The 24579-nt window shown below is 32.9% G+C and overlaps 1 protein-coding gene across 2 annotated transcripts; it reads left to right on the top strand.

Moving 5' to 3' along the window:
* The first annotated feature begins 310 nt into the window (after positions 1-310).
* LOC105839203 (multidrug resistance-associated protein 4-like) lies at positions 311-24507 on the top strand. Of its 2 annotated transcripts, none has more exons than XM_036287057.1 (17): positions 311-737; positions 13206-13316; positions 14214-14379; positions 15464-15694; positions 16213-16344; positions 17037-17228; positions 17372-17680; positions 17789-18319; positions 18650-18955; positions 19261-19452; positions 19717-20209; positions 20428-20658; positions 20785-21024; positions 21237-21499; positions 21570-22009; positions 22495-22624; positions 23200-24507. In XM_036287057.1, exons 1-17 carry the CDS (start codon positions 664-666, stop codon positions 23410-23412), a joined length of 4254 nt encoding a protein of 1417 aa, XP_036142950.1. In that variant the 5' UTR covers positions 311-663; the 3' UTR covers positions 23413-24507. The 2 variants fall into 2 exon arrangements, with proteins under 2 accessions (XP_036142950.1, XP_036142951.1); XM_036287058.1 differs by having other exon boundaries at positions 18674-18955.
* Positions 24508-24579: the final 72 nt, after the last annotated feature.

Raw genomic sequence — 24579 nt, forward strand, 5'->3', positions numbered from 1 at the left:
ATAGAACGTATTTTTTTTTACTTTAGAAAGAAGTGCAACTAATGAATGATTGTTGCATTAATAGTAAAGAAATTATTATTACAAAAAATTAAACAGTATTTATTGCCCAGGAAAGAATGTTTTACATTAAAACGTATATGAATATACATAAATTATGTTTATATATGTTTATACTAGTTTCTTTTTTTTTACAAAATTTTTGTTTTATATAAAATAATAATAGTCACACTGAAAAGACAGAAAATAATCTAAAGAGTAATAAATAAAATTATATTACAAAAATTAGATTAACAGAGAAAAAAGAAATACGATATGTGGAAAAAACGCATAAAATACAACACGTTAAAAAAAACAAGAGAAACAAGAAATACATAACGTATCTGCATTTATTCATACGGGATAGTTGTCGTTAACGTTTCTCGTACAGTACATTATCAGTAATGTATCTAAAACCGATATGAAAAGTAGTGGCACAGTTACTGATGGTTCCAGTAAAGGATTAACTATTGGAAAACGTGCTTCGGGAGAAAAAAAAGAAGAACGAACAAGAAAAAGAAATGGAAGGAGGAAAGACAAGGAGAGAATAAAAATGATAATCGTTTTCGTTTTGTTCCGCTTAGCTTAAAGTGATACTAGATTTTTTGAAATAGTGCAATATTTACCATGGATAAGAATACTAACGACATGAAGGAAAATCCCAGGGAGACCGCGAACATCTTGAGTATTCTGTTCTTCTGGTTCGTTAAGACTCTCTCAATTGTAATTGAAAAAGCAAAGGAAAAAAGTATTTTTTTTTATTTTGGGAAAAAAAGTTTTCTTATAAAAGAAAAATTTCTTTTTGGCAACTAAACTTTTTTTTAGAGATATATTTTGAAAATAGAATCTTTTTCTTAAAATGCAGTATAACTTGCTTGTATTGCATTAACTGTAATATCATGTCTTTTACGATTAATTATATTTTACGTTTTATACGTTAAAAAAACTATTTCGTAACTTTTATCTTGCTATTCAAAAGATCGACGTGCAGTTTGCGTCGAGTCATATTCGTATTCATTTCCTTTTTACATATTAGCTACCATTTGCCATAATTAATACTATTAATTATTATATACACTACTCACAACAATTAAAAAACACTTAAATTTTCTTAAAAAATAGGCAAAATTTAATTAATTGTAACTTTATTAAAAATGAATAAAATTTGAATTTCCGAAAAGTATTTTAAAGGTTGAAATCTCTACTTTTGAAAGCTTACCGTCATTTAAACGTTTCACTATGTTTTTATCGAGGAAAATGTACAAAAACTTGTAAAGTTGCATAAATTCAATAAGAAAAAAAAAAGAAAAATATAGTCAATTAATGTAAAAAAATTGGTTTTAAATAAATAACAACAATAAGAAATCGTTTAATAAAAGCGGGATTACACGCACGTCGGCTAGTGCAGATTCCATACTTTACCCAACATCATCGCCTGCGATTAAATTATGGTCATTTTTTAATCAATAGGCGACAAAGATAATGAAATTCTGTACTGTTTACGGATGAATCTAGATTTTGCATTTTTGGTAATGACAGACGAATTCAAGTTTGGCGACGAATTCAAGTCGAGGCGAACGTTATTCGGAGAACTAATAGACCGATTCGAGCTTTTCATGGTGGTTCTGTAATGGTATAGGCAAGCATATCTCGATTTTCACGAATACCTCTAGTGTACATTCCTCCAACAGGATTGACTGCTAGACGATATGTTCGTGAGATACTGCAACCATACGTTCTACCAATTAAAATTCGAATTGGTCGAGGGTTTTGCCTCGTGCATGATAACGTACGACGTCACACTGCTCGATACACTCAGCAATTCCTGAAGAACTAACAAATCGAGGCATTATCGCATCCGCCATTGAGTCCCTATTTGAATTTAATCGAGCATGTTTGGGATATGTAAGAGCGTAGAGTACGCGATAACTATCCCAGTATCAATGATTTGCCTTCGCTTATCAGAGCTCTTCAGCAAACTTGGCAGCAAATTCCTCAAACAGCAATACGCCGTTGGATTAATATGCGAAACCGATTACGAGTCGTAATTTCAAATAGAGACGGAAACACGCACTATATTAATTTACATTAGCGCCAATTATTTACTCTTACATTCCACGCATGCGCATACATATACTACACACATTTACATCATATACGCACGCAAAAAGATAAGTTAAAAATACAAAATAAAGCAAAAGAGAATTTAAGATTTGTGTGCAAGCATACGTACACACACACACACACACAGAACGAAGCATAAATTCGGCCGTGCGACCTCTTTGTGGTATGCTTTAAAATCTTTAAATAATGCTAATGCCGGCATGGCTTTTTAAAGTATTTGTTAGCGTTTTGCAAGTCATACTTGCCGCACTACCATCTAGCAGATGTCTGTGTGATAGTTGGCAGACTTCTACATTTTTACTGATACTTTTCAAACTTTGACAATTTTTTACATTACTTGACTTTATTTTCGATTTATTCTTATTTGAATTATGCAATTTTGCAAGTTTTTGTACATTTTGTTCGATAGAAACATAGTGGCCACTATGAAAAAATGTTCATAGATATTCGGTGATTTTTGCCAAATTTAGTGTACTTCAAGATATAAAAACAAAGAACAAATTTTTATTGTTGTTTTATGTAATTGTTTTCTAAGTTGGAAAGAAATATGAAAAGATCAATAATTCTTACGTTGTCTTATCCTTTAGTGGCTTGTTTAAATGTTTGTTAAAAAAATTTGACTACTATTTTATTTGATAGAACAAAGTTTCAGCTTTAAGAATTTTTGCTCATTGCGATGCGATGATTTTTAACAGAGTTATAAGCAATCAAATTCAAACAGCTTACTTTTTATTTAATCGAAGGTAACTCAGTAACAAAAAATTGTAGACAAAGAAAAGATTTTCTATAGAAAACTTCAGACTTTCACATTAAGAAGATTAGAGTGCTCGCAAAATTTTTTTAGAGACATGACAAGCCGACGAAGTGAGGTAAAAATTTTGCATTTGGTCCAGTTTGCAATTTTCTGCGTGTAAAAATTGTTAAACTTGCAGAAACATTTAAATGACGGTAAGTTTTCAAAAGTAAAGACTAACCTTTAAAATGCTTTTCAAATATTTAGAATTTATTTATTTTCACCAAAGTTACAATTGATTAAATTTTGTCTATTTTTTAAGGAAATTTAAGTGTTTCTCTAATTGTTGTGAAGAGCGTATATTAAAAAGATAGGTGTAGTAATGAACTTCACAAGTATAGGATCATAGTTTATATCCTTAGAACAGCATATTGCGTTCAAATTCACTTTATATTTAACAATTTTTGTCTTTGAACTCAAAGCCTAATGACACTTTAAGAGAAAAAATACTTTTTGTCATTCTATTTTTGCGTCAGCGAATTTTCAATATAAATTCCCAAAGGTCACCATTTTTAATATCTGAAACGCTCCCAACTTTGAATAGCGCACTATAAGCGCGCTATAATTCTACGTACCAAACGATGTTACCAATTTTTTACTTATCGCCAACAAATGCCTGCGTGTTTTAAAACATCTGTGTATGTTGAATATTTTATTCTCTTCTATTTCTGAATTTTTTTTATTAAAGCTTGCAATTTATTCACTTATTCACTTATTTACTCACTTTATAAGTTCTCTGAGAAAAAAGCATTTAATATTTATGACTATAATAGCATAATAAAATAATTCTGGCTAGCTCTACTTCTATAGTTATTGCTGACTAATACAATATTAGTAATAATAACTTTAAAGTTATAGTTTTACCAATCATGAAAAAAATTATTACAACTTATAATAGTTTTCAATATTAATATAATAATATACAATTATATTTATCGTAAATCATATTTTTATTAATAAAGCTTTTTTTGCTTACTATTTACGTACTAATAATAATAATAACTAATTTATATGGTTACAACAATTATAAATATATAATTGACCGAAAATGATTAAATTACAATTATTTTAGCAGTGCAATAGATTGCAGTGATAATTATAACTATTTTTCTTTTTAAGTAGCTTTCGTATATACATGACTTTATGTCAATTTATTATGTCGGATGAAAAAAGTACACGTTTTTATTTTTTTCTGATTTCTTTATTTTATATAACAATATTAAAATATGTTTTGTATCAATTCTTTGCTACTTTCTGAATACTTTTTGAGATATAAAATTTATGCAAATTTCAAAGTCATGACACCTGTATACTTTGCCTTTTTATTTATTGTATTACATTTTCACATTACAAAATTTCACTTCATTATAAAAAAATTGTAATAAAACTGTATTTTATATTGGACAGTATACTAGGAATTTTATCCTATCCTATCCTATCTAAAAAAGGAGATGTTAAATCAAATCGAATTTATTGTTGCCGCTTTTCCGAGATGCTGATTGGCTGTCTCGCTATCTCGTTGTTTAGTGCGTTGTGACTTTCTTCACTTCGTGTCATTTCCAGCTGTCAAACTACTTCGTGTCATTTTCAGCTGTCAAACTGTCACTTTTGATAGCTGATTGAAATAATTACAAGAAATCAGGGAAAAAGAAAAAAGAGCCAAATAAAAAATATACGAGAGGAAGAGAAAGAGAGAGAGAGAGAGAAAGAGAGAAAGGGGGGGGGGGAGAAGTAAGAATCCTTTCTAAAAAAGGGCATGGCATCAATACTCGCATCTCTCGAAGTATTGTTGTCGCTTTTCCGCGATGCCGATTAAACGTGTGTCAATAGTTTTTAAAAAAGTTATGGTGTTGTAATTAATAAAAACATTTTTTTAAAAATTATTTTGCCCGGAAAACTTGAATTTTGAAAGCTGGACGTGAAGTGCTAATTGAATATCGACAGATTTATTTATTTTAACGCAGTTTTCATATAGTTCCGGACGCGTCCAATAATTTTCTAAAGAGTTCCAGTGATATAATTAATTAAAACATTTTTTAAACAATTATTTTGACCGAAAAACTTGAATTTTTGAGGCTACACGACAAGTGCTAATCGAATATCGACAGATCTATTTATTTTAACGTATATTTCATATAGTTCGGGACGCGTACAATATGTTTCTATAAAGTTCAGGTAATATAATTAATTAGAACATTTTTTAAACAATTATTTTGCCCGAAAAACTTGAATTTTTGGGCTAGACGTGAAGTGCTAATAGAATATCGACAGATTTATTTATTTTAACGCAGTTTTCATATAGTTCTGGACGCGTACAATGGTTTTTTAAAGAGTTACGGTGTTATAATTAATTAAAACATTTTTTAAACAATTATTTTGCCCGAAAAACTTGAATTTTGTAGGCTAAACGTGAAGTGCTAATAGAATATCGACAGATTTATTTATTTTAACGCAGTTTTCATATAGTTCGGGACGCGTACAATATGTATCTATACAGTTCAGATGATATAATTAATTAGAACATTTTTTAAACAATTATTTTGTTCAAAAAACTTGAATTTCTAAGGCTACACGTCAAGTGCTAATCGAATATCGACAGATCTATTTATTTTAACGTATGTCTTGTATAGTTCGGGACGCGTACAATATGTTTCTATAAAGTTCAGGTGATATAATTAACTAAAACATTTTTTAAACAATTATTTTGCCCGAAAAACTTGAATTTCTAAGGCTACACGTCAAGTGCTAATCGAATATCGACAGATCTATTTATTTTAACGCAATTTTAATATAGTTCGGGACGCGTACAATATGTTTCTATAAAGTTCAGGTGATATAATTAATTAGAACATTTTTTAAACAATTATTTTGCCCGAAAAACTTGAATTTCTAAGGCTACGCGTCAAGTGCTAATCGAATATCGACAGATTTATTTATTTTAACGCAGTTTTCATATAGTTCTGGACGCGTACAATGGTTTTTTAAAGAGTTACGGTGTTATAATTAATTAAAACGTTTTTTAAACAATTATTTTGCCCAAAAAACTTGAATTTCTAAGGCTACACGTCAAGTGCTAATCGAATATCGACAGATTTATTTATTTTAACGCAGTTTTCATATAGTTCTGGACGCGTACAATGGTTTTTTAAAGAGTTACGGTGTTATAATTAATTAAAACATTTTTTAAACAATTATTTTGCCCGAAAAACTTGAATTTTTGAGGCTACACGACAAGTGCTAATCGAATATCGACAGATCTAATTATTTTAACGTAATTCTCATATAGTTCGGGACGCGTACAATATGTTTCTGTAAAATTCAGGTAATATAATTAATTAAAACATTTTTTAAACAATTATTATGCTTGAAAAACTTGAATTTCTAAGGCTACACGACAAGTGCCAATCGAATATCGACAGATCTAATTATTTTAACGTAATTCTCATATAGTTCGGGACGCGTACAATATGTTTCTGTAAAGTTCCGGTGATATAATTAATTAGAACATTTTTTAAACAATTATTTTGCTTGAAAAACTTGAATTTCTAAGGCTACACGACAAGTGCTAATCGAATATCGACAGATCTAGTTATTTTAACGTAATTCTCATATAGTTCGGGACGCGTACAATATGTTTCTATAAAGTTCCGGTGATATAATTAATTAGAACATTTTTTAAACAATTATTATGCTTGAAAAACTTGAATTTCTAAGGCTACACGACAAGTGCTAATCGAATATCGACAGATCTAATTATTTTAACGTAATTCTCATATAGTTCGGGACGCGTACATTATGTTTTTATAGAGTTTAGGTGATATAATTAATTAAAACATTTTTTAAACAATTATTTTGCCCGAAAAACTTGAATTTCTAAAGCTACACGTCAAGTGCTAATCGAATATCGACAGATCTATTTATTTTAACGTATATCTCATATAGTTCGGGACGCGTACAACATGTTTCTATAGAGTTCAGGTGATATAATTAATTAGAACAATTTTTAAACAATTATTTTGCCCAAAAAACTTGAATTTCTAAGGCTACACGTCAAGTGCTAATCGAATATCGACAGATCTATTTATTTTAACGTAATTCTCATATAGTTCGGGACGCGTACAATATGTTTCTATAAAGTTCAGGTGATATAATTAATTAGAACATTTTCTAAACAATTATTTTGCCCGAAAAACTTGAATTTCTAAGGCTACACGTCAAGTGCTAATCGAATATCGACAGATCTATTTATTTTAACGTATATCTCATATAGTTCGGGACGCGTACAATATGTTTCTATAAAGTTCAGGTGTTATAATTAATTAAAACATTTTTTAAACAATTATTATGTTCGAAAAACTTGAATTTCTAAGGCTACACGTCAAGTGTTAATTGAATATCGACAGATTTATTTATTTTAACGCAGTTTTCATATAGTTCTGGACGCGTACAATGATTTTTTAAAGAGTTACGGTGTTATAATTAATTAAAACATTTTTTAAACAATAATTTTGCCCGAAAAACTTGAATTTTGTAGGCTAGACGTGAAGTGCTAATAGAATATCGACAGATTTATTTATTTTAACGCAGTTTTCATATAGTTCGGGACGCGTACAATATGTATCTATACAGTTCAGATGATATAATTAATTAGAACATTTTTTAAACAATTATTTTGTTCAAAAAACTTGAATTTCTAAGGCTACACGTCAAATGCTAATCGAATATCGACAGATCTATTTATTTTGACGCAATTTTCATATAGTTCGGGACGCGTACAATATGTTTCTATAGAGTTCAGGTGATATAATTAATAAGAACAATTTTTAAACAATTATTTTGCCCAAAAAACTTGAATTTCTAAGGCTACACGTCAAGTGCTAATCGAATATCGACAGATCTATTTATTTTAACGCAATTGTCATATAGTTCGGGACGCGTACAATATGTTTCTATAAAGTTCAGGTGATATAATTAATTAAAACATTTTTTAAACAATTATTTTGCCCAAAAAACTTGAATTTCTAAGGCTACACGTCAAGTGCTAATCGAATATCGACAGATCTATTTATTTTAACGTAATTCTCATATTGTTTGGGACGCGTAAAATATGTTTCTATAAAGTTCAGGTGATATAATTAATTAAAACAGTTTTTAAACAATTATTTTGCCCGAAAAACTTGAATTTCTAAGGCTACACGTCAAGTGCTAATCGAATATCGACAGATCTATTTATTTTAACGCAGTTTTCATATAGTTCTGGACGCGTACAATGGTTTTTTAAAAAGTTACGGTGTTATAATTAATTAAAACATTTTTTAAACAATTATTTTGCCCAAAAAACTTGAATTTCTAAGGCTACACGTCAAGTGCTAATCGAATATCGACAGATCTATTTATTTTAACGTATATCTCATATAGTTCGGGACGCGTACAATATGTTTTTATAGAGTTCAGGTGTTATAATTAATTAAAACATTTTTTAAATAATTATTTTGCTCAAAAAACTTGAATTTTTAAGGCTACACGTCAAGTGCTAATCGAATATCGACAGATCTATTTATTTTAACGTAATTCTCATATAGTTCGGGACGCGCACAATATGTTTCTATAAAGTTCAGGTGATATAATTAATTAGAACATTTTTTAAACAATTATTTTGCCCGAAAAATTTGAATTTTTGGGCTGGACGTGAAGTGCTTATTGAATATCGACAGATTTATTTATTTTAACGCAGTTTTCATATAGTTCCGAACGCGTACAATAATTTTCTAAAGAGTTCGCCAGAAAGTGAAAGTTTTGAAAATTGATTGAAAGTTAACAGGTAACATTACATATAATATATTATAATGTTTAATTTATTTAAAGGGGATTAAGTATGGAGTGAAAGTATGTAAGAGTGATATTTAGAAACATGAAAATATAATATAATTACTTATTTGTGTTTAGAGAGAGAGAGAGGGGCGTAGGGTGGAGAGTGGGAGAGCGTGAGAGATAAAGACGAGGATTAAATAAGAAAGTAAAATGTAAGAGTAATATTGAACAATATGAAAATAATATAATTAATATCATTAATAATATAATTAGTAATTTAGAGTAGGGGAGAAGGAACGTGAGATATAGAAGGGCATTAAATATGATAAAGTGTGTGAGAGTAATATTACAGAAGAAAAAAAAGTGCAATGTTCAATATAAAAATGCTAAGTTGCGCGCGCGAAGCGCGCGCATTGTTGTGTTCTAGTCCTATTCCTATCTAAAAAAAGGCATGTAAAGTCGATTGCTCGCATTTCTCGAAGATCATTGTTGTCGCTTTTCCGCGATGCCAATTGGTTCTCTCGCTGCGCTTACTTCGTGTTGCAAGAGTAGCTGTCATTGCAACTGAATTTTGACAACTGTCAAATTTGTATAAATATTATCTATACATTTATTGTTGTAATTTATTTTTAAAAGGTAAAAAATAAAAATTTAAGTAGCGCGCGCAAAGCACGCGTCTGTGGTGTCTAGTGGTATATAAACTTGAAATATTTTTTATATTCTTTGATAATAATGGTATAAATATTTATTTTAAATATTTTTATAAATGTTTATCATAATTTTTTTAATACCTGACAAACTCAGACATAAAAATATGTTCAAATAATTTAGCTTCCGAAACGGACCAATCTCCAATTTAGTTCAAATTTTGGAAATTTCATTTAGTGAAAAAAAAACATGCAAGGATTTTTGGCGACTCAAAAAAAATTTTTTTAAATGTCGGTAAGTAAAAAATCCATAACTTGTAGACAAAAATTTAAATGTGTGTATGTGTGTGTGTGTGTTTGTGTGTGACCACAGCGAAGCAATGTCTTTGTTTACTTTTTTTACGGGTGTACTTGTAAAATGAGTAAGTGTTAATTCCGTTACCAGACATTGTATTGGAAACCTGCAAACACATGTGAACTTTACTTCGTTTGCAGTGTGCACATGGGTTAGCGACTTGGATGGGGTGCGTGCGTGAGAAAAAATGAGTGAGTGTGTGAGTAAGTGAGTGAGTGAGAGTGAGTGAGAAGTAAGTGAGTAAGTAAGTGAGTGAGTGAGGAGTGAGTGAGGAGTGAGTAAGGAATGAGTGAGGAGTGAGTGAATGAGTGAATAAGAATGAGTGAGGAGTGAGTAAGTAGTAAGTGAGTGAGTGAGTAAGTGAGTGAGTGAGGAGTGAGTGAGGAGTGAGACGGGAGTGAACCGGGAGTGAGCCGGGAGTGAGCCGGGAGTGAGCCGGGAGTGAGCCGGGAGTAAGCCGGGAGTGAGCGAGGAGTGAGCCGGGAGTGAGCCGGGAGTGAGCGAGGAGTGAGCCGGGAGTGAGCCGGGAGTGAGTCGGGAGTGAGCCAGGAGTGAGTAAGTGAGTGAGCGAGGAGTGAGCGAGGAGTGAGCCGGAAGTGAGCGAGGAGTGAGCGAGGAGTGAGCCGGGAGTGAGCGAGGAGTGAGCCGGGAGTGAACCGGGAGTGAGCCGGGAGTGAGCCGGGAGTAAACCAGGAGTGAGCGAGTGAGTGAGCAAGGAGTGAGCCGGGAGTGAGCCGGGAGTGAGCCGGGAGTGAGCCGGGAGTGAGCCGGGAGTAAGCCGGGAGTGAGCCGGGAGTGAGCCGGGAGTGAGCCGGAGTGAGCCGGGAGTGAGCCGGGAGTGAGCCGGGAGTGAGCCGGGAGTGAGCCGGGAGTGAGCCAGGAGTGAGTGAGCGAGGAGTGAGCGAGGAGTGAGCCGGAAGTGAGCGAGGAGTGAGCAAGGAGTGAGCCGGAAGTGAGCGAGAAGTGAGCCGGGAGTGAGCCGGGAGTGAGCCGGGAGTAAGCCGGGAGTAAACCAGGAGTGAGCGAGTGAGTGAGCGAGGAGTGAGCCGGGAGTGAGCCGGGAGTGAGCCGGGAGTGAGCCGGGAGTGAGCCGGGAGTGAGCCGGGAGTGAGCCAAGAGTGAGCCAGGAGTGAACCAGGAGTGAACCGGGAGTAAGCCGGGAGTGAGCCGGGAGTGAACCAGGAGTGAACCGGGAGTAAGCCGGGAGTGAGCCGGGAGTAAGCCGGGAGTGAGCCGGGAGTGAGCCGGGAATGAGCCGGGAGTGAGCCGGGAGTAAGCCGGGAGTGAGCCGGGAGTGAGCCGGGAGTGAGCCGGGAGTGAGCCTGGAGTGAGCCGGGAGTGAGCCGGGAGTGAGCCTGGAGTGAGCCAGGAGTGAACCAAGAGTGAACCGGGAGTAAGCCGGGAGTGAGCCGGGAGTGAGCGAGGAGTGAGCCGGGAGTGAGCCGGGAGTGAGCCGGGAGTGAGCCTGGAGTGAGCCAGGAGTGAACCAAGAGTGAACCGGGAGTAAGCCGGGAGTGAGCCGGGAGTGAGCGAGGAGTGAGCCGGGAGTGAACCGGGAGTGAGCCGAGAGTGAGCCGGGAGTAAACCAGGAGTGAGCGAGTGAGTGAGCGAGGAGTGAGCCGGGAGTGAGCCGGGAGTGAGCCGGGAGTGAGCCGGGAGTGAGCCGGGAGTGAGCCGGGAGTGAGCCGGGAGTGAGCCGGGAGTGAGCCGGGAGTGAACCGGGAGTGAGCCGGGAGTGAGCCGGGAGTAAGCCGGGAGTGAGCCTGGAGTGAGCCGGGAGTGAGCCAAGAGTGAGCCAGGAGTGAACCAGGAGTGAACCGGGAGTAAGCCGGGAGTGAGCCGGGAGTGAGCCGGGAGTAAACCAGGAGTGAGCGAGTGAGTGAGCGAGGAGTGAGCCGGGAGTGAGCCGGGAGTGAGCCGGGAGTGAGCCGGGAGTGAGCCAAGAGTGAGCCAGGAGTGAACCAGGAGTGAACCAGGAGTAAGCCGGGAGTGAGCCGGGAGTGAGCCGGGAGTAAACCAGGAGTGAGCGAGTGAGTGAGCGAGGAGTGAGCCGGGAGTGAGCCGGGAGTGAGCCGGGAGTGAGCCGGGAGTGAGCCAAGAGTGAGCCAGGAGTGAACCAGGAGTGAACCAGGAGTAAGCCGGGAGTGAGCCGGGAGTGAACCAGGAGTGAACCGGGAGTAAGCCGGGAGTGAGCCGGGAGTGAGCCGGGAGTGAGCCGGGAGTGAGCCGGGAGTGAGCCGGGAGTGAGCCAGGAGTGAACCAGGAGTGAACCGGGAGTAAGCCGGGAGTGAGCGAGAAGTAAGCGAGGAGAGAGCGAGTGAGCGAGGAGTGAGCAAGTGAGCGAGGAGTGAGCGAGGAGTGAGCCAGTGAGTGAATGAGTGTATGAGTGAGTGAGTGAAAAAGGGTGCAAGGAAGGAAGCAAACGAGCGAACGTAACTAGATAAATATGTAGCTAGGTAGCTAGGTAGCTAGGTAGCTAGATAGCAGTAAGTATGCAAGTATGTATGTTGGTATGTATGTATGTAGGTAGGTAGGTAGGTATGTATGTATGCATAATTAAACTTTAAATTTTTTTATTTAAAATTGCAGAAGACGTTTGATTAATGTAAATGAAAGATAGAGAAATTCAAATTGCAATTATTATTATTTTTAAAGTAAAAAGTCAAATAGCGCGCGCGCAGCGCGCGCTTGTAATGTTCTAGTGTTTAATAAATAAAAGCTGCAAAAGCCGTGCAATAAAAGAATAATATTCAAATGTAAAACGTCAAAAAAGATATGGAAAATAGTATAATAAAAGGAAATTTCTTATGACAGTTTTCTTGCAACGCGAATGTAACGGCTCTATGCGCAAAAAACCAACTTTACTTTCTTGTTACATAACACTATTATAATTTATAATTCCTTTGAGAACGCAAATTAAAAATAGAACAAAAATTTTAAATATATATTTGTCATTAAGTATATATGTTATTAAAAAATTTATTTATTTATACGTAAAGTATAATAAATTTGTTTTAAATTTGATCGTCAAATTTTGTATTTTGAATCGAATGTTGAATCATTCAAAAGTATCGCGATTTCAAAATTTATAAATTCATAAATTAAAAAATTCCTGATTTCGAAAAGTATTATATGGGATAATATTATTTATTATATAAAATGTATAATAACATTGAAACTTAATATAAATAAAATGTTTAAGTATAAAAAAGTATAAAAAACAAAGAAATTCCTAAAAAATAAAAAATACACACTTTTGACTGTCCGATTTACCGTGAAATAATATTATTGCCTGTTGATGAAAAGAACATAAAAAAATCACTGTTTTAAAATAATTTATACATAGTAATATATATAAGAAGTGTAATATGTAAAAACAAGTATAGCATATGAGAAAAGCGAGAATGTAATATATACCGATTATTTGCGATACGTACAGGTGGATGCGAGAATTATTTATGACAGGAGCCAAACGTGATTTGGAAGAATCTGACATTTATCGACCAGTGAAAGGAGATGAATCCGAGAAATTGACCGATCATCTCGAAAAGTGAGTAACACAAGTGATAAACACATAATATCCTTTATAATAATACTTGTAATTATAGCTCTTATTTTTGCTATATAGAGAACAATTAACAAATTGTAATAATTGTTTTAATTTTAGCTTAATAACTATTATTTCTAGTTTTTGTTTAAGAAAGGTAATTTCATAACAAAGTAATATGTTGTATTGACGATTTTTCTCTGTATATAATTTTAAAATCTGTTCCATATTATTTTGCTAATCCATTATTGTTTATTATTCTTTAATGTGAGGATGCAGCAAAATGTGGGAAAAAGTTAATAATACTGTTATTTTATATAAAATTAAACATTAAATCAATTAGTATGTAATCTGTATAGACAATTTAATGATTTAATAATTTAGTTAATTATTATATTTATGATTTGTGACATAATTATATAATCTTAATTATCACGAACAAAATTCGAAACGAGAATGACATCTGTTACAACAGTGTGGATTAACGACGCATCGTGCTGCCTTGAAAATAAATTAAATTGCGTATTAAATTTATTTTTTAGTACTGTAATTTTAATGTCCAACTTATTTGCTATTATAAACTTGAGCAGATCATATGCAAAGGATTAATTAATTCAACCCTTTTTCATGCGCGATAAAATTATGTGCGAACCCCACCAGATTACAGACTCGACAGAATTTAATATAAAAAAAGAGAGAGTACAATAAATTTAGAAATTAAATTTAGAGTGCTTAGCATCCGTTAAACATCAATCTTACACGTGTAACTGCACGTTACGACTGCGTAAATGTTATTCAATTGGCAAATTTATCAATGTCTTCTCTACTCTTCTAGAAGAAATAATACTGCTCGGGAACATGCTCGGGATGTGTCTCACGTACTAACGGATTTCCTTTCAGATACTGGAATCGCGAGTTAGATAAACTAAAAAACCTGGAATTCACCATGAGCAAGGATGGGCAGAAAGTGCCGTTGAAGGGGGACGCCCGTCCGAGATTATATAAGGCCATCTTCAACGCCTTTTGGTTGCCATGTTTCATAATTGGAGTCTATCAATTTATTCCAGTATATCGATATCTTACAAATTCAATATTTTAGAAAAGAAAGAGCGCATAATATTTTCGATTTAAATCGAACAATATCAGAATGCCTGTTAATTATTAGTACAATGTTTGTGGATAGGTAGAGCAAAACTTAAAATGAATAAAAATACCATTTTGCAATTTTTGCAGCTAGCAGGAAATTCATTTTTTTTATATGGAACAAAGCAGTTAGAGAAATGCTTTATAAACAACAATATCTACAATGCACGGCACATTGTTGTTAATAGAGCAAAAATCTTAAAATGATGTATTCTCTTTAGTTTAATCGCTTCTACCTATCGACGATGCATGCGGTCGCGTTGCCACTACGAATGCTTCGAAGCATTCTTTGATTGGTCAATTCGTAAAGTTTATTGTTTTTATTGGTCAATCAAACACTTCGAAGCATTTGTAGCGTCAAGTTGACCGCAGCCATAGTTTGACAATATTAAGTAATTGTGTCCATAAAATGTTTATCATTTATGTTAATAAATAAAAGAGTTTTATCTAAAATAATTTTTCTTTTACAGCTAATTGTTCCTTCAACAATTACAAGTGTTTGATTAGTTAGAGTAAATATAACGTGATTAAATAAAGATAAACTGAAACAAAAATAATAACAATAAAACCATTATAATTTCATTAATTAAATGCTTAAAGTATTGGTAATATACTTGTTAACATTTGTTTTAAACGAAAAAATTGTTTTTTGAAATTCTCACAATTTTATCTCAAGTTCTACAAAACTTATAACTTAAAACGTTTTAGAAATTACTTGTTTTTTAACATAAATTACGAAAACCAGTTATATACTACTTATACATATGTGAAATTTTAAACGTTATTTTGGTTTCAGTTTTCTAAGGAAGATAAAAAAGGATCAGTAAATAACAGAAAAAGTTGTGTCAGTCTTTCATTAAAATAATCTAATTAATAATCAGAAATAGAAAAAATTTTAATCTGGAACCCCCTTCTCCCTATTTTTTTTCTCTTTTTCTTCTCTTAAATCGTTTAGATTTCATCAAATTGACAAGTCCATTATTAAATTAAAAAATTTTTGCTTTCAGTACAGCATAATACGCCTATCGATACCGATCTTCCAAAGTTGGATCATCGACTACTTTGCCAGAGATCCGACCGGAAAGAATAAGGTAGAACTGAATGACGTGTTGATTTACATTGCCTGCTTGATACTTTGTTCTATCATCTGCTTGCTAATAATACAGCATTCGGCGATGCTATCGCTGCAGTTTGGCATGAGAATACGTGTCGCTTGTAGCTCCCTTCTCTATCGAAAGGTAATGTTATGGAATACAAGTTTTTCCTGGTAAAAGAGAAAAAAGCTTCTTTTTACCTAAAAAACTGCATTATATTTACTTTATCTAAGTAATGATTGTATAATATTTCTACGGAATTGTTGGATTACTTTGGAACGCAAAAGATTTATTAACGGGAAAATATATATATGTATAGTAGCCTGTATAAGATATAAAAGTCTTCATGGAAAGATAGACGAGATCAAGGTGACCATAAAAGTCTACCGTAGTTTTTGGATACCTCTAATAATAGCCAAGATATTAATTTTTCAAATTTTACGAATGAGAGCGCACCGAAAGAAGTGCCGAACCGCTCGAGCTGTAGGGGGGAAGAAAAAAAGCGCGGCGAAGCACGAGCACCCTAGACTTATTACTAGATAGTAATAAAGTGCCTAATAACTGCTAAAAACATAAATAACATTTTTATTTAAAAATTTGGGCAATTTTTTTTTCTTTTTAATTAGTAGTAAATCGTATAATCTTTTTTAAAATTGTTACAGTTATTACGACTGAACAGAACATCCATAAATCAAACCGGTACTGGACAGATCATAAATCTTCTTAGCAATGACGTTATTCGCTTTGATCAGTTAACAAAATTTCTGAATTTTATATGGATCATGCCTCTTCAGGTAAATCTTATATATATATATATATATATATATATATATATATATAATTTCTTGAAAAATATTGTATATTCCTACAATATTTTAAAATAATTAATATCTTTCTTTAAATTAAAATTTTTATTAAAATTTAAAAAAAATATATATCAAAATGTAATTTAGAATAAGAGTGTTTAATCAAAATAGCTGATCTCTTTCACAGATTATTAATCTACTTAATAATTAATCTGTTTTAATCTATTTTAATCTATTAGATTATATGTAACGTCCCAATGACCGGACCTATACCTCTATCCGAACACTTCCACACACAAACTTAATATTAATCGCAAATGTTCTTTTTTTAATAATAATAAAATTTAATTATAATCCTGAATATTTAAAGATTACAATTAAATTATAATATTATAGTAACAAAAGCATTTAATATTAATAATAATAAATTTTGTGTAAATGTTCGGATATAGGTACATGTCCGGCTACTGGGACGTTTACTTTATTATCTTAAATACGTCTATTAATGGTTGTTTAATTTGAGAAAAGTGTATTAATACTTATTTCTATGCATCCACGTATTTTACAATTTCACAAATTATAGACTATGAAGTATAGATTATAAAATTACTTCTTTTTTCCTCACTTTGTTATTTTTAAAAAGCTGTTCGTAAAAGTTAATCAGATTTTTTTCTTTGCAGATCACAATCATAGGTTATATAACGTGGCAAAAAATCGGTTTTTCAACACTTATTGGTATCGGATCGCTATTGATCATCGCTCCAATAGTACAAGGATTCTTCAGCATACACAGCCGTAAACTCAGAGCCATGATTGCGCCACTGACCGATCGAAGAGTGCAAATAATGAGTGAACTCGTAGCTGGAATACAGGTATTCTTTATCCTTAAGGATATTTTATTTTACTTTCAAATAATTTAGAAATACTGAACTAAAGATATTAACATTAGGTATAAAATTCTATAAAAAAATAATTTTATAGAGCAAACTGAAAAAGTTTATGAGCTTCGTTTCAGGTGGTGAAAATGTACGCCTGGGAGAAACCGTTCGGTAAGATCGTCTCTGTGACCAGAAAGCTGGAGATCAATAAGATTAAATTTTTGTCATATGCTCGTGCCATGTGTTTGGCCACTGTAGTCTTCACCCAGCGATTGAGCCTCTACTTTACTTTAATCACGTTCGTCCTAACAGGGAATAACCTGACTGCTGACGTGACTTACGAAATGACGGCAATTTTTAACATACTTGAACGCAGCGCAGTGTTCTACTTTCCACAGGCGCTGATAATGATGGGTGAAACAATAGTGTCTATGAATCGATTAGAGGTGCTGTCAAATTATTTTCAAATTTGTAATGAATCCTTAAAATCATTTCCATCAACTTATTAATATTTTTGCAACCCACATATTTGCAACTAAGAAAAACTTTTACAGGATCTTCTGCTGATGGAGGAAGTAAAGATGGGACATTCGGAGAAAAATTCACAGTTACAGTCTCAGAAATCAAACGATGCTAGTAATCCAGAGAACCGCACGGACAAGTACATCTCGAAAAATAGGAGTATCAAGCTTTCCGAGGTTCAAGGGCTGTCTGATTTTCCGGTCTGCGTCGAGTTTCAACATGTTTCGGCTAATTGGATCAGCGGCAAATTGCCACCGACTTTATGCAATATTAATTTAATCATCAAGCCAGGCCAGTTGTGCGCTATGGTCGGTGCAGTGGGTTCTGGCAAATCTTCTATGTTACATCTATTGCTGAAGGAACTGAATCCCGGCGCAGGTTCCGTGACACTTATTCAGGATTCCTCAAAGAATCTCATTCAGGGCAATTTGTCCAACGGTTACTTTACAAACAATCCGAATCTACGAATCTCTTATGCTAGCCAGGAACCATGCTTTTTTGGCGGTACTGTAAGAGACAATATATTGTTTGGTCAACCCTACGACAAGGCCAGATATACTCAGGTACTGACTACTTAATATAACTGATGACTGTAAACATATAGAAAAAGATATTTTTGATAAATACTGTGAATGTTGCTTTATATGATTCTCGCTACATAAAAAAATCGTGATAAGCGTCAATTAACAGTGACATTTTATATTAATATTTTAATGTTTTCTTAAAAAAATGTAATACTATTATTGCAACAATTGCATTAATAATTAGAAATTTAACATATTGATATAATATTTATTGAGATATATTTTATATTTTTTAATTTTAAATTTTCTAGCATTTTTTAAACTTCTTTTCTATCATTTTTTTTACCTGTCGATTGGCAAACGTTTTAGGTGGTAAATGTGTGTGCTTTGAAGGAGGATTTTCGACAGTTTCCACAGGAGGACATGACGATGGTAGGCGACAGAGGTGTATTTCTGTCCGGAGGTCAAAGGGCGCGTATCAATCTCGCGAGGGCAGTTTACAGGCAAGCAGATCTTTATCTGCTCGATGATCCCTTAAGTGCGGTAGACACCCGCGTCGCTAGACATCTTTACACGAAATGTATTACAGATTATCTTCATGGCAAGACAAGAATACTCGTCACCCATCAGCTGCAATTTCTTAAACGTGCGGATCACATTGTGGTATTGGATCAAGTGAGCCGTATTTAATATTTTTTAAATGATTTTGGTTTTTACATTCTATTGTTCTATACTACTAAATTTTGATTTTTTTTCTATTGTTTGATTTAAAAAACCAATTCTTTCAAAATAATTTCTTAATCTTTAATATAAATCTTTAAAATAAATTTCAATCTAAAAAGAAACTTGATTTATTTTTTTCTAATTTTTAAAAAGTATTTTAAAATATTGCTTACTTATTGCGTTATATGTAAACTATAATTAATTAAAAATTCTAGTTATTATTAAATGTCCGTCACATATTAATTTGAATTTTTAAGGGTCTTGTAAAAATGCAAGGAAGTTATAATGAATTAGTACAGTCAAATAATTATTTCATCGAAATGATGAACAATTTGAATCGCGAAGCGCAGAAAAACGAAGAAGAAGTTAAGAGAGCCTCGGAAATAGCAATAAGAAAAATCTCTCTAATGAGACGTGCCTCAGATTTATCAACCGCAAGTTCCACCATTGTAAGATTTTTGCCGCTTATTATTTTTAATTAAAAAAATTACAAAAGATTAGAACCATCGGAATGTTTTATAACATTTCTATTTAAAATTATTTATAATAAAACAAAAATATACAATTGTAATACAAAATAATTAAAAAATAAAACGTTCAGGAATGGTATTCATGTCATATCTAATAAAATAAAAAATGTTCTTGAAGACTGTAAAAATAATAATCTACAGACAATTAAGTAATTATATTGTTGTTTTATTATTTTTGTGCAGCATTCGGACATTGACGATTCGGATTACGTAGAGAATATTCCAGAAGGCGAGATGATGGCACGCGGGCGAATATCCGGCAGAGTGTACAAAGAATATTTTCATTACGGCGGGAATTACTTTATCTTGTTAATGTTGTTGCTATCTTTTGTTATCAGCCAGATTGCTGCTACTGGAAATGATTACTGGCTCTCGTACTGGATTAATTTGGAGAATATCAGGCGTATCAACAACGTTAGTGACACCAAACAGTACGCAAACATGTATAGCAATAACTTTCTGGGATCGATCTTCACTCTGAATCCGGACGGTCTACTCAGCACCGTGGATGCCATATACGTATACACCTTTTGCATCATCGCTTGCGCAGCTACTACGCTCTTCAGCAGCTTCCTCTACATGAAGATCTGCATGAATTCCAGCTGTAATCTCCACAATACCATGTTCTCTAATTTGATGAATGTGCCCATGTCCTTTTTCAATACCAATCCCTCCGGTGAGTAACAATCGCAAGATAAAGAAAATGATCGCGTTCTGAGAACCGCCAAAATTTGTAAATTTTTAATCTGAAAACAAAATGTCTTTGATACTTAGCCGAGTTAGATAGTGTTAGAAATCTACATAATTAAGCCTTAATATTGATTACGGTTTTAGTATTTTAATTACTGAATTTTTCTTAAATTTTGGTTATGTTTAGCAATTTTCGTGTTCCAGGGAGAATTTTAAATAGATTTTCGAAAGATATGGGTACCATGGACGAAATGCTGCCCACAGTAATGTTACAGACGCTCCAAATAATTTGCTTCGTATGCGGTGTAATGATCATACAGGTAATACTTAATCCATGGATGTCGATAATAATAATGGTATTGACTGTTTTACTTTTCTTCACAACGAAGTTCTATGTGAGTACCGCTCAGAACGTCAAACGTCTCGAAGGCAAAAGTAAGTATTAAAATAAATAACTTTCCTGAAAAGAATATAAGACAATATTAACTACTTTGTAATGACTTACTTACTCGAAAATCTAGTAAATTCCAAGAGTTAAAATTTGTTCGTTTATGTTTGTAGCAAAAAGCCCGATATTTTCGCACGTGAATGCCACGCTAAACGGCCTGCCGACGATTAGAAGTAGTGGAGCCGTAATTGAAAAGATAATGCGACAACAGTTCGATGTGTTGCAAGATCGCCACAGTGGCACGTGGTATCTCTCTTTAGCATGCTTTTCCGCTTTCGGTGTCTTTACAGACATCATCATGTGCCTGTTTGTCGGCATTCTTTGCTATTCCCTAGTATTACTGAATAAGGCTGGTAAATTACAATTAAGATTACAATTAATTAAAAAATTTTTGTGCCAAATATTCTCTATAGTTTCTTAAGAATTTTAAGATACAAATCTAAAAGTTATTAGAGTTAAATAATCGTTTATTATTAAAAAATTAAAATATAAAAATACATTATGATTTCGAATCTTGAAAAATTTTTGAACAAATGCGAATTTTCCGTTGATTTTTATGCCGTAGATAACATAGATGATAGTAAAATAGGCCTGGCGATATCGCAATCATTGATTCTGATCGGTCGTTTGCAACACGGCATAAGACAAATTACCGAGACGATGTCACTAATGACTTCCGTGGAAAGAATTCTTCAGTACACAAATCTCCCCAAGGAGGAGCCCGTTACTTCTGACAATCCGCCGCCGACCACTTGGCCTCCTACAGGACAATTATGCTTGAAGAATGTCAGTATGAAGTATAATGAGGATGATCCACCGGTTTTAAAGGTAGGTAGGTAATTTGACCTTTGTTATTGCAAATATTTTTTGTATTTTATTACCCCGTCGCATTTCGCAGAATTTGAATGTGACCATCGAACCTGGCTGGAAAGTTGGGGTGGTGGGACGAACTGGCGCCGGCAAGTCTTCCTTGATCTCAGCGCTTTTCCGATTATTTAACGAAGGTCTAGAGGGTGAGATTAAGATCGACGGTAGAGACACGAGTACAGTGGGTCTGAGCGAGCTGCGCTCCAAGATTTCCATCATACCGCAGGAACCGGTACTCTTTTCTGAGAGTTTGCGCTACAATCTAGACCCTTTCAATCAGTACGACGACATGAAACTGTGGGAAGTACTGCGACAAGTCGAATTAAATGACATCGCACTGGATAACAATATCTTCTCCGGCGGCCATAACTTCAGCGTCGGCCAGAGGCAGCTCATATGCCTGGCCAGGGCCATTTTAAGGAACAATCGCTTGCTCGTTCTCGATGAGGCCACGGCTAACATTGATTCGCAGTGAGTCTCAATTAATGATTTTTTAGCAAAGAAATTGTTTAATTGTATTTAAATGTTGGTTAGTATAAACAGGTTTTGATTTGGTTATGGATGAATGCAATATCTATCATGTAATTAATTTAAGTTTTTTAGAGGAAAAGATGGTATTATTATTGCCCATCTACATTTGATGCAATAACTTTATTAATAATATTTTAAATTAAAAGCGATCATTTAATAACTATGTCTATTAAACAAATGATTCCAAAAGTATTATTAGAATGTCATTGTTTCTCTAACAGAGATAATACCTACGCAACTCATAACACCATTTTTTCTTCTATTATCAAATTGTTAATTTTCAAATTAATTCAATATTTTCACAATGTAGAGCAGATCAAATTGTTAATAAAGGTTCATGTTTTGAATCCGCAAAAATTGTAAATGTATAATTTCTGAATTTAACATATTTATTCGTGAATATACTAAATTTATATCTTTTGTAGCACTGATGCCTTAATTCAGAAAACAATAAGAAAAAATTTTAAAGAATGTACCGTCATCACCATAGCACATCGTTTAAATACTATAATAGACAGTAATCGGATTATTGTGATGGAGAATGGTTCCATTGTGGTAGGTTTCCTTAACAAAATATAAATGTATTGGGAAAAATATTGATTGCAAATAAAGCATAACTATATAAATCAATATAGTTATATAGTAAAACTATATAAAATGATATTATTTGTAATTATTTTCAAAAAAAGTTTGTTTATAATAATTCTGTTAATAGTATAATAAATTTTAACCTATCAAAAAAAGAGTATATTTACAAAAATGTAAACAAAAGAGTATAATCATAAAATAGACATGTTTCGATCAATGTTTAAGTGCTAACAGTTAACATTCTTTTAACATTCTAAAGAATTAAAATAGAGTATTACAAAAATAAAGTTATATAAAATATAAGGTATATAAGAAATTTATTTAAATCAATTTTAATTTTTAATTTAACATGGTTTCTTCAAAATAATGATCTCGCAATACATAACATGATACTTCTTTGAAGAAATCAATATTGTACCTACATATACATATTATATATAAAGAATTGAAAAGAAACCGTCAGATTTTTAAGAATAATTGTATAGTTCTCCTCAAAAAAGATTTTTATGTGGATTTAAATGATAAAAATGTTTTATCAACAGGAATTTGGTTGTCCGTATGAGTTACTGCATGACAAACCGAATGGTTACTTCTCACAAATGGTGGAGAAGACAGGCAAACAGATGGCTCTAAGTCTTTTAGAGCAGGCAAAGAAGGCTTGTCAAAAGAATAATGATCAATGCGAATTAAACTCTTCAGCACGAAATACCGAGAGTGAAAGTGACGGCACAATTACAGAACAGTCTACTTTATAGATTTTTCTTTATATCAAAAAATATGTGTATATAAAAAATTGGGGTAAAAGGATAAGATGTGCTTGTATATTAGTATGTTAATTTTTATTCTACTTTTATTTTTTATTTATTATCTTTACTATAACATAAATGTCACATTTACTGCAAAGATAATGAAGTATGATTAAATTGTTATTTTTTCGATATTATTTTTGTGAAAGAAAATACAAATATCTCTTCTAAAAATTAATTTTTCAATGTGCTCTTATGTATACACTACGGCAATTAAAATTAACGTATATAATTATTGACTTTTTTAAGTAAGTACAATAGAACGTATTTTTTTTACTTTAGAAAGAAATACAACTAATGTATGTATTGTTGCATTAATAATGAAAAATTATTATCACAAAGAATAAAACGGTATTTATTGCCCGGAAAAGAATGTTTTATATTAAAACGTATATGAATATATTTAAAATATTAATACACGTTTTTATTTTCCTTACGGCATACTATTCGTTCCTGTTAGTTATTAATTTTTATCACTTTCTTCATTAGAAGAATTTAATAATATTGTTATATTTAATAATAATCTTTCAATAATATTAAAAAATTAAATTCTTATTTGCTTCCAATAGAAATTCCAAATCAAATAAGTCGATTAACAAGGTCTTTAGCAGATAAAAATTCCTGGAAAGCAAGAGAATGGGAAAATTGGCTAAATGGGTTAAAATACTTTAAAAATACACAAGTTATTTTATGTGAGACAAGGTTATAATAATACATAATCGATACAAATAATAGCGGTTTCTTTTTTCAAGAAATGCGAGAAAAATATTTATCGCCGAATAATAGGGAAAAGTCATAAGTATAATAATTATAAATATCTATGTATGTCTTTTTATATAAGAAATTGTTTCTAGGATATAGAATGAACTGTTATATTTCATAATGTAAAGCATTTAGAAAATGCACAAACACACATGCGCGATTTGAAATGTCACATTTTAACGATTAACTAAAGTACATACAACAAAATGTATAAAAAGGAATAAATTGTAGTCATGATTTCACATTCATTAAATATTTCTCTGAATCGTGTATATCCATATATTTTAAAATATTTTAATTTCATAATTAAAGAAAATATTAATTAATACAGAAAAAATATGTAAATTTGGTTAA

This window comes from Monomorium pharaonis, chromosome 5 (assembly GCF_013373865.1).
Source record: "Monomorium pharaonis isolate MP-MQ-018 chromosome 5, ASM1337386v2, whole genome shotgun sequence".
Taxonomy (NCBI): Eukaryota; Metazoa; Arthropoda; class Insecta; order Hymenoptera; family Formicidae; genus Monomorium; species Monomorium pharaonis.

Excerpts from the sequence above, each read along its gene's own strand:
- LOC105839203 (XM_036287057.1), top strand. The coding sequence starts at position 664 with ATGGATAAGAATACTAACGACATGAAGGAAAATCCCAGGGAGACCGCG. Across the intron at positions 16,345-17,036 it reads TATGGATCATGCCTCTTCAG|ATCACAATCATAGGTTATAT; the intron begins GTAAATCTTATA and ends TTTTCTTTGCAG. Across the intron at positions 18,956-19,260 it reads ACATTGTGGTATTGGATCAA|GGTCTTGTAAAAATGCAAGG; the intron begins GTGAGCCGTATT and ends TGAATTTTTAAG.